The sequence below is a fragment of the Salvelinus sp. IW2-2015 genome, linkage group LG17 (genome assembly GCF_002910315.2).
Source record: "Salvelinus sp. IW2-2015 linkage group LG17, ASM291031v2, whole genome shotgun sequence".
In the NCBI taxonomy this organism is placed as follows: domain Eukaryota; kingdom Metazoa; phylum Chordata; class Actinopteri; order Salmoniformes; family Salmonidae; genus Salvelinus; species Salvelinus sp. IW2-2015.
Genome location: NC_036857.1, coordinates 10,395,524 through 10,406,981, shown reverse-complemented (window position 1 = coordinate 10,406,981; position 11,458 = coordinate 10,395,524). Strand labels below are relative to the sequence as shown.

At 43.9% G+C, this 11,458-nt stretch overlaps 1 protein-coding gene across 5 annotated transcripts in view; it reads left to right on the top strand.

The window, feature by feature from the left end:
• The window catches only part of LOC111976379 (SS18L1 subunit of BAF chromatin remodeling complex), a 35,465-nt gene that overhangs the window by 15,586 nt on the left and 8,421 nt on the right, over window positions 1-11,458 (top strand). For 4 of the 5 annotated variants that reach the window (XM_024005173.2, XM_024005171.2, XM_024005170.2 and 1 more), the window contains 4 exons: window positions 8,275-8,359; window positions 8,536-8,683; window positions 9,362-9,598; window positions 10,615-10,788. In XM_024005173.2, the coding sequence (XP_023860941.1) occupies window positions 8,275-8,359; window positions 8,536-8,683; window positions 9,362-9,598; window positions 10,615-10,788 (644 nt within the window). The remainder of the gene's footprint in view (window positions 1-8,274; window positions 8,360-8,535; window positions 8,684-9,361; window positions 9,599-10,614; window positions 10,789-11,458) is intronic. The other variant, XM_024005172.2, reaches the window with a different exon arrangement.

The window sequence follows — 11,458 nt, the reverse complement described above, 5'->3', positions numbered from 1 at the left end:
AAGAGCCTCACTGCCGCTCGATCATCCTATTTTTCCAACTTAATTTGAGTAAAATAAGAACAATACAACATTTATTTTAATACTGTCGCAAAGCTAACAAAAAGCAGCATTCCCCAAGAGAGGATGGCTTTCACTTCAGCAGTAATAAATTCATGAACTTCTTTGAGGAAAAGATCATGATCATTAGAAAGCAAATTCGGACTCCTCTTTAAATCTGCGTAATCCTCCAAAGCTCAGTTGTCATGAGTCTGCACAACTCTGCCAGGACCTAGGATCAAGGGAGAAACTCAACTGTTTTTAACTATATCTCTTGACACAATGATGAAAATAATCATGGCCTCTAAACCTTCAAGCTGCATACTGGACCCTATTCCAACTAAACTACTGAAAGAGCTGCTTCCTGTGCTTGGCCCTCCTATGTTGAACATAATAAATGGCTCTCTATCCACTGGATGTTACCAAACTCACTAAAAGTGGCATAATAAAGCCCTCTCTGAAAAAGCCAAACCTTGACCCAGAAAATATAAAAAACTATCGGCCTATATCGAATCTTCCATTACTCTCTAGAATTTTAGAAAAAGCTGTTGCGCAGCAACTCACTGCCTTCCTGAAGACAAACAATGTATACGGAATGCTTCAGTCTGGTTTTAGACCACATCATAGCACTGAGACTGCACTTGTGAAGGTGGTAAATGACCTTAAATGGCGTCAGACCGAGGCGCTACATCTGTCCTCGTGCTCCTAGACCTTAGTGCTGCTTTGATACCATCGATCACCAATTTCTTTGGCGATTGGAAACCCAAATTGGTCTACACGGACAAGTTCTGGCCTGTTTAGATCTATCTGTCGGAAAGATATCAATTTGTCTCTGTGAATGGTTTGTCCTCTGACGAAAAAACTGTACATTTCGTGTTCCTCAAGTTCCGTTTTAGGACCACTATTGTTTTCACTATATACACTGCTCAAAAAAATAAAGGAACACTAAAATAACACATCCTAGATCTGAATGAATGAAATTTCTTATTAAATACTTTTTTCTTACATAGTTAATGTGCTGACAACAAAATCACACACAAAATTATCAATGGAAATCAAATTTATTAACCCATGGAGGTCTGGATTTGGAGTCACACTCAAAAATTAAAGTGGAAAACCACACTACAGGCTGATCCAACTTTGATGTAATGTCCTTAAACTCTTGTCACTACAGGGGTGCCGTTTCAACTTTGTAAAATATCGTCCCCAAATTAAACTGCCTCGTACTCAATTCTTGCTCGTACAATATGCATATTATTATTACTATTGGATAGAAAACACTCTCTAGTTTTAAAACCGTTTGAATTATCTGCGTGAAACAGAAGTCGTATGGCAGCGAAATCCCTGACAGGAATCCAAAATCTCAGTTTACATGAGTATATTTCGATTTTTGGAGTTTTCTTTGTGCTGCGCTATGAACAGTTGGACACCTCTGAGCCACATAGCTAACGTTTGCTGCTAGTTCCAAAGTTGAAGAGGACATTCTACAGCCAAGCAACATTATTATGGACAAAGACAAACTTGCCCAAGATTCTGATGGGAGCTCATCAAAAAGTAAGAACTATTTATGATGTTAATCTTTTGTACTGTGGAAAATTTAAAATGATTATTCCTCCATTCATTTCGGTGGTGTTTCGCTATAACGTATGTCGTAGTAACGTTAATTTAAAATCTAACACAGCGGTTGCATTAAGAACTAATGTATCTTTAATTTGCGTCCAACCTGTATTTTTTAGTCAAGTTTATGATTATTTATTGATTAGAATTAGGTGCCTCTCCAAGATGGCGCCGGACAGATTGCCTGAAATGTTGCTACTAATCACATTGTATAACCACGATTTGTGCTGCTAAATATGCACATTTTCGAACAAAACCTATATGCATTGTGTAATATGATGTTACAGACTGTCATCTGATGAAGTATATCAAGGTTAGTCAAAAAATATATATCTTTTGCTGGATTGTTACGATCGCTAACCTTTGCTGCGGTAAATTGCTTGTGTTTCTGGCTATTGTGGTAAGCTAATATAATGCTATATTGTGTTTTCGCTGTAAAACACTTAAAAAATCTGAAATATTGGCTGGATTCACAAGATGTTGGCTTTCATTTGCTGTACGCTTTGTATTTTTCGGAAATGTTTTATGATGAGTATTAGGTATTTGACGTTGGTCTCTCTTAATTATCTGGCTATTTCAGATTGCAGCTGCAATGTAGAACTATGATTTATACCTAAATATGCAAATTTTTCTAAAAAACATATGCTATACAATAAATATGTTATCAGACTGTCATCTGATGAAGTTGTTTCTTGGTTAGTGACTATTTATATCTTTATTTGGTCGAATTAGTGATGGCTACCTATGCAGGAAAAAATGGTGGAAAAAAAGTTGTCTCTTTTGCTATGGTGGTTAGCTAATAGAAATACATATTGTGTCTTCCCTGTAAAACATTAAAAATCGGAAATGATGGCTGGATTCACAAAATCTGTATCTTTCATTTGTGTCTTGGACTTGTGATTTCATGAACATTTTATTATATGATATCCCTGTAGCTTTAGGCTAGGCTATGCTAGTCTGCTTTTTTGATGGGGGATCCCGGATCCGGGTTTGTGACTCGTTAGAGGTTAAAACAAGTCAAAATGAGGCTCAGTAGTGTGTGTGGCCTCCACGTGCCTGTATGACCTCCCTACAACGCCTGGGCATGCTCCTGATGATGGCGGATGGTCTCCTGAGGGATCTCCTCCCAGACCTGGACTAAAGCATCCGCCAACTCCTGGACAGTCTGTGGTGCAACGTGGCTTTGGTGATGGAGCGAGACATGATGTCCCAGATGTGCTCAATTGGATTCAGGTCTGGGGAACGGGCGGCCAAGTCCATAGCATCAATACCTTCCTCTTGCAGAACTGCTGACACAATCCAGCCACATGAGGTCTAGCATTGTCTTGCATTAGAGGACAGGACCGCACCAGCATATGGTCTCACAAGGGGTCTGAGGATCTCATCTCGTGTACCTAATGGCAGTCAGGCTACCTCTGGCGAGCACATGGAGGGCTGTGCGGCCCCCAAAGAAATGCCACCCCACACCATGACTGACCCACCACCAAACCGGTCATGCTGGAGGAGTTGCAGGCAGCAGAACGTTCTCCACGGCGTCTCCAGACTCTGTCACGTCTGTCACGTGCTCATGTGCTCAGTGTGAACCTGCTTTCATCTGTGAAGAGCACAGGCGCCAGTGGCGAATTTGCCAATCTTGGTGTTCTCGGCTGTAAGCACAACCCCCACTGTGGACGGGCCCTCATACCACCCTCATGGAGTCTGTTTCTGACCGTTTGAGCAGACCACATGCACATTTGTGGCTTGCTGGAGGTCATTTTACAGGGCTCTGGCAGTGCTCCTCCTGCTCCTTCTTGCACAAAGGCGAGTAGCGGTACTGCTGCTGGGTTGTTGCCCTCCTACGGCCTCCTCCACGTCTCCTGATGTACTGGCCTGTCTCCTGGTAGCGCCTCCATGCTCTGGACACTACGCTGACAGACACAGCAAACCTTCTTGCCACAGCTCGCATTGATGTCCATCCTGGATGAGCTGCACTACCTGAGCCACTTGTGTGGGTTGTAGACCCGTCTCATGCTACCACTAGAGTGAAAGCACCGCCCAGCATTCAAAAGTGACCAAAACATCAGCCAGGAAGCATATGAACTGAGAAGTGGTCTGTGGTCACCACCTGCAGAACCACTCCTTTATTGGGGGTGTCTTGCTAATTGCCTATAATCCACTGTTGTCTATTCCATTTGCACAACAGCATGTGAAATTTATTGTCAATCAGTGTTGCTTCCTAAGTGGACAGTTTGATTTCACAGAAAGTGTGATTGACTTGAGTTACATTGTGTTGTTTAAGTTTCCCTTTATTTTTTTGAGCAGTGTATTTACCTCTTGGGGATGTCATTCGAAAACATAATGTTAACTTTCACTGCTATGCAGATGACACACAGCTGTATATTTCAATGAAACATGGTGAAGCCCCAAAATTGCCCTCCCTAGAAGCCTGTGTTTCACACATAAGGAAGTGGATGGCTGCAAACTTTATACTTTTAAACTCGGACAAAACAGAGACGCTTGTTCTAGGTCAGAAGAAACAAAGAGATCTTCTGTTGAATCTGACAATTAATCTTGATGGTTGTACAGTCGTCTCAAATAAAACTGTGAAGGACCCGGCGTTACTCTGGACCCTGATCTCTCTTTTGAAAAACATATCAAGACTGTTTCAAGGACAGGTTTTTTCCATCTACGTAACATTGCAAAAATCAGAAACTTTCTGTCCAAAAATGATGCAGAAAAATGTATCCATGCTTTTGTTATACTAGGTTAGACTACTGCAATGCTCTACTTTCCGGCTACCCGGATAAAGCACGAAATAAACTTCAGTTAGTGCTAAATACGGCTGCTAAAATCCTGACTAGAACCAAAAAAATTGATCATATTACTCCAGTGCTACCTCCTACACTATCTTCCTGATAAGGCAAGGATGATTTCAAGGTTTTATTGCTAACCTACAAAGCATTACATGGGCATGCTCCTACCTATCTTTCCATTTGCCTGCCATACATACCTACACGTACGCTACGGTCACAAGACGCGACCTCCTAATTGTCGCCTAGAATTTCTAAGCAAACACCTGGAGGCAGTATGCTCCTGTAGAGCTCCATTTTTATGGGAATGGTCTGCCTACCCATTGTGAGAGACGCAGACTCGGTCTCAACCTTTAAGTCTTTACTGAAGACTCTCAGTAGGTCATATGATTGAGTGTAGTCTGGCCCAGGAGTGTGAAGGTGAACGAAAGGCTATGGAGCAACGAACCGCCTTGCTGTCTCTGCCTGGCCGGTTCCCCTCTCTCCACTGGGATTCTCTGCCTCTAACCCTATTACAGGGGCTGAGTCACTGGCTTACTGTGGCTCTTCCATGCCGTCCCTAGGAGGGGTGCGTCACTTGAGTGGGTTGAGTCGCTGACGTGGTCTTCCTGTCTGGTTGGCGCCCCTCTTTGGGTTGTGCCGTGGCGGAATCTTTGTGGCTATACTCGGCCTTGTCTCAGGATGGATCTCTCTCGTGAGGGCTCTTCGATACTGCACGGTACTGTCTTTCCAAGCTAGTCGGAAGACTTCCAGTTTGGTGTGGCGCCATTTCCGTTCCAATTTTCTGGATGCCGACACATCTTTCTAGCTGATTTACACGTTGAAGTTATGTTGCGCTTGGTGACCTCTGACTGTTTCTTCCTAACATCTTTGGTGCCGACGTGGATAACAATATCTCTATACTCTCGACACTCGCCAGTTTTAGCTTTAGCCAGTACCATCTTCAGATTAGCCTTAACGTCGGTAGCCCTGCCCCCTGGTAAACAGTGTATGATCGCTGGATGATTAGTTTTAAGTCTAATACTGCGGGTAATGGAGTCGCCAATGACTAGGGTTTTCAATTTGTCAGAGCTAATGGTAGGAGCCTTCGGCGTCTCAGACCCCGTAACGGGAGGAGTAGAGACCAGAGAAGGCTCGGCCTCTGACTCCGACTCGCTGCTTAATGGGGAGAACTGGTTGAAAGTTTCTGTCGGCTGAATGAGCCATGTCCAGATAAAACGTCCGGAGTGAAAAAGTTGAGTGAGGGAAAAACAAAAAAATATAAACGGTAATTAAAAAGCTCTGATGAAGGCCGTGTGGCCGATATGTAAGCTTATTAAATATCGGTGATACTATCAAGAGCAGTGTGCGGTTTCCTTTTTCCTTCATCAGGTAATTAAAAAGTTAAAACCGTAAAGTTGTCAGGTAGTAAGGTTGGCAACAAAACGCGCAGCAGCACGTAAACAAGTGTAACGGTAGCCTTCGAGGAGGTGTAGCAGGGATCGGACCAAGACGCAGCGTAGTTAGTGTCCATGTTTTAATAATAAACAACTAAACATGAACACAATACAAAATAACAAATGTGGCAAAACCGAAAACAGTCCTATCTTGTCCAATGAACACAAAGACAGAAGACAACCACCCACAAACCCCAACACAAAACAAGCTACCTAAATATGGTTCCCAATCAGAGACAATGACTAACACCTGCCTCTGATTGAGAACCATATCAGGCCATACATAGAAATGGACAAACTAGACACACAACATAGAATGCCCACCCAGCTCACGTCCTGACCAACACTAAAACAAAGAAAACACAAAAGAACTATGGTCAGAACGTGACAACAAGTCTGCAAGTTGTGACCGGAAATGACTAATATATATATATATATATATATATGTATATATATATATATTCACATACATACATATACAGTACCAGTTAAAGGTTTGGACACACTACTCATTCAAGGGTTTTTCGTTATTTTTATTATTTTCTAAATTGCAGAATAATAGTGAAGACATCAAAACTATTGAATAACACATATGGAATCATGTAGTAACCAAAAGTGTTAAATATTTTAGATTCTTCAAAGTAGCCAACCTTTGCCTTGATGACAGCTTTGCCCACTTTTGACATTCTCTCAACCAGCTTCATGAGGAATGCTTTTCCAACAGTCTGGAAGGAGTTTCTACATATGCTGAGCACTTGTTGGCTGCTTTTCCTTCACTCTGTGGTCCAGCTCATCCCAAACCATGTCAATTGGATTGAGGTCGGGTGATTGTGGAGGCCAGGTCATCTGATGCAGCACCATCACTCTCCTTATTGGCCAAATAGCCCTTACACAGCCTGGAGGTGTGTTTTTGGTCACTAAGCGCAAACCAGATGGGATGGCGTATCACTGCAGAATACTGTGGTAGCCATGCTGGTTAAGTGTGCCTTGAATTCTAAATAAATCACAGACAGTGTCACCAGCAAAGCACCCCCACACCATCACACCTCCTCCTACATCCTTCACGGTGGGAACCACACATGCGGACATCATCCCAAAAATCTCAAATTTGGACTCATCAGACCAAAGGACCGATTTCCACCGGCCTAATGTCCATTGCTCGTGTTTCTTGGCCCAAGCAGGTCTCTTCTTCGACCATGAAGGCCTGATTCACGCAGTCTCCTCTGAACAGTTGATGTTGAGGTGTCTCTGTTACTTTTACTCTGTGAAGTATTTATTTGGGCTGCAATCTAATGAACTTATCCTCTGCAGCAGAGGTAACTCTGGGTCTTCCTTTCCTGTGGCGGTCCTCATGAGATCCAGTTTCATAATAGCRCTTGGTTTTTGCGACTGCACTTGAAAGTTCTAGACATTTTTCGAATTGACTTACCTTCATGTCTTAAAGTAATGATGGACTATCGTTTCTCTTTGCTTATTTGAGCTGTTCTTGCCATAATATGGACTTGGTCTTTTACCGAATAGGGCTATCTTCTGTATACCACACCTACCTTGTCACAACATAACTGATTGTCTCAAATGCATTAACTTTTAACAAGGCACACCAGTTAATTGAAATGCATTCCAGGTGACTACCACATAAAGCTGGTTGAGAGAATGCCAAAAGTGTGCAAAGCTGTCATCGAGGTAAAGGGCGCCTACTTTGAAGAATCTAAAATATATTTTGATTTGTTTAAAACTTTTTTGGTTAGTACATGATTCCATATGTGTTATTTAATAGTTTTGATGTCTTCACTATTATTCTACAATGTAGAAAATAGTAAAAATAAAGAAAAACTCTTGAATGAGTAGGTTTGTCCAAACTTTTGACTGGTACTGTACATATGTATACATATACTGTACACGATATACATACACATACAAACATAACATCTACAGAAACATTAAACAGAAGGCATTTGAACTGTCTATCATTTGAATAATGCGCAGAACCTTGTAAACGCATRCGAGAGTTCAAGAAAGTATGCATGCTTCTGTGGATGTATGTTTATCTTGTGCACATGCTTCAGGTGATAGAAATCTGAACGCCCTACCAGCGCTTTAAAGGTTGATGTAATTATAATTTCCTGTGGATATATTGTCTCACATTCCTACAACCAAAAGGACCAACCGCACGGACAAACGGTAAAGTACTTTAAAATTGTATTTTATTCAACATTCAGGCTTGTAGAGATCGTGAGAGGAAACTTTCCTGATTGAAAAGCTCATTTCTACCCAACATAGAATTCAACATAATTCAACGTCAGGTTTCCAGTCAAAGCAGAAGTATACTTGGATGAAGATAGTATATCACAGGTTAATGATAGTCATTATGTTAAAGTCTTTCTGTGCTTTGATAGGTATCAGCAGATCCTTCACAGAAACCTGGTCTATCTGGCCACGATAGCAGATTCTAATCAGAACATGCAGTCACTGTTACCTGCGGTAAGTCTGCATGGAGTTACGTARTTTAGTCATTTTTTCTCTCTCTCGTTATCTCTCACCACACACCTCTCTTTTAATGTCTTTCTCCCTCCCTCACCCTTAGAGCTGTTATTTTTCTGTAACACAATTCCCGAGAGATGTAACTTCACATCTCTCCTCTCTTTCTTTTTTGCCAGCCTCCTACCCCTAACACGGGGAGTATGGGTCCTGGAGGGATGGGGCAGAACGGGGGCAGTGGGCCCATACACTCCCAGAGTAACCTCAATGACGCCATGACACCTGGCCTGCCCCCCCCCTCCATGATGCAGAGTCAGATGAGCAATGGTGAGACCCATCTCCACACACACACACACGAACACACACACACACCTCCATCCACACACACTCACACACCTTTGTCTGTACGTGTGTACAATCTCACTGCTGGCTTCTCTGCTCAACTGACTGTCTGCTGCATGGTCTGTCTGTCTACCCCTCCAATTCACCCCCCTATAGCTTTGCAGCATCTCTGATCTCAAGTCTTCTCATTTCTGCAGACATCATTCTATGGGTGCATATTGATAGTTTAAAGTGGCTTCTTATTCTAATATCTTCATATCTTCTACAGAGCTGCACTGATCCCTTAAGACAGGATAAATGGATGCAATTTGGCAGATGCTAACTGGGCATTTACTTTCACCTGGCCAGTTCTCTCATAGTATTGCACATTACGGAATGGAAAAATGGAGAGGAAGCAACTTTAGACTATTGAGATGCACCTTTATGTATCCATACAGGTCTTTTTCCTCTTGTCAATCTGTCCCTCCTTGTTTCCACTAGTTCTTCTCTCGTTAAGTGTCTCTGCATAATCTCAGCACCCCAAACCTCTTAATTTAATCCTACACGAGCCTCCTGTGGTGTAGCGATGAACTGAATGTGTTGCGTTTCTGTGGTGCCTGTGGCCATGGTGGCATTACGTGTGCCTGAGGGTCCGGCTGCTTTGACTGCTCTGTGTGTCGTCAGGCCCCAGCCACGCTCCCATGCAGCAGCAGCAGCATGCGGGTCAGACACAGTCGGCTGGGCCCTTCTCCACGTCCCTCAGCCTGCCGGCCAGCACCCACGGCTCAGCCTTGAGCTACAGCCACCCCGTGCCCCCCTCTTCCCAGGGCAGCATGATCCAGGGGCCTGGCCCAAGCCCAGGCTCTGGTTCTTCCTCTTCTTCCTCCTCCCGCAGCAACCTCAACATGCAGTCCAACCCAGGTGAGCCAGCCAGGTGCAGAGGAACCAGAGACCAAGGACCAGTGGCATAGCAATACGCCATCAAAGCCAATGATATTCAATTTGATATTCAATAATTGAAAACACAATTCCTTTGTAAATACATGATTTCTAATTTGGCTGTTCTATTTTGCTCGCCTCTAGTGAGTCTTGTTGCTAAGTACGTTGCTAGTGAATGACGAGTCCACTCCTAGCGCAGGGAGTGTGATAGGCCAGCCCCACTACAGTAAATGTCAGAGCTCTGGAAGGGAAGGGGGGATGATCAAAGAGAAAGGGAAGCTGAGAGGATGAACATTGGAGGATGAATCTGAGAGTGGAGTGTATTCTGGAGTTTTGGAGTGAGGTTGTAGTTTTGGCCTAGCTCTCAGCAGGGCAAAGAGAGGGAGGGAGCGATAGGGAGTTGTGCTCTCTCTGACGATTCTAGAAAATGAGGATTGTATTGATTTAGACAGGACACCAGTGAATGATTGACTGATCCAGGGAACCCTGAAGGTATTCCATCTCCACAGCTCTTCCACATCGTTCTCAATAACCTCCCTTCTCTTCCCTAGCTTTTAGAAAACCTTCTCTAGTCTTTATACGCTTGAACTTCACAATCCATAACCTCTGAATGTCCCATTGTCCCGTATGAACGACAAGAAGATCCAAACACATTCAGTTCATCAGACTGTTAGGCAGCCCCTTCCTCCCTCTGGAGTCTAGTATCGTCCCCAATCCCAGTCACCACCCTGCTTCAGGCTCTCCTCTCCTGACCTCTAACCCATGACATGCAGCCCGCCCTCGTCTCCCTGGTTGTCAATGTGTATTTATCTCTGTTTTATGCACTGACCCCTCTCTGGCTTCTTTTGCATTTACTGCAGAGATTTACTCCCCCAATTTCTGTTCTGGTTATGAATGATGATGACAATAATGAAGACGATGATGATGTTGACATTGGGTGTGTGCGTTGATGTATAAGATCTCACCCTATAACGGCCCTTCCCCCCACCATCCTCTAGTCTCCATGATGCAGCAGCAGTCGGCCACACCTCATTACCCGTCGTCCCAGACTGGGGCCGGGCAGCAGCACTACCAGGGCCAACAGACTGCTCTGGGCATGTTGGGGCAGAGCGGACAAAGCAACAGTATGGTGAGCCAGAGGCCCATGGGGACTTACCGACCCACACAGCAAGGTAGGTGACCATGTCTTTCTCTGTGTTCCTACAGGCTGCTGCGGTTTGGTTTTGGGCTGCAGGTATTTGCTAAGTCTGCAGGGATGCATGTGGCTCACTGTGGTCTATCGGTGGAGAAGATGGCTGTATGGTTTTGGGTGTAGGTGATTACTTGTGAAAGATGTAGCCAAAGTGAATGCAAAGGACATGGATGTGGGGTGAAACGTTGAGATGTTAATGGTTAGCAGGCGTTTAGGAAGTGTGAGCCTAAAAAACAGACTATGATATGTATGGTGGATGTAATCTGTCAATGATGCGCGTACGTTACCATGGTATCGCAGGTGTGTAGCCTAGAGGATCTGACCTATGGTAATGGTCTGCCAATKACTTTAGGAAGAAGCAGACTGAAGATTTATGGCTGTTGTCACTTGGAGTCCCAGTCTCTGTAAATCACTTTACCCACGCTGTGTCAGCATGTGCCTAAAAATAGTCCCCCAACGTCCCCTTGTGTTCGTGTGGGATGTGGGCTAGACACGTTCCTCACAGAGACTCGTCAGTAACTTGTCTGTACTGGATGTCTGAGACACTGTCTCCAGGGCAACAGAGGTCACTAGCCCTGGGTTGTATGTTGTGACTTACCCTGGTCTTATCCCAGCTTGTCCAGGTACAATCACTGTGTCCTGTCTACATG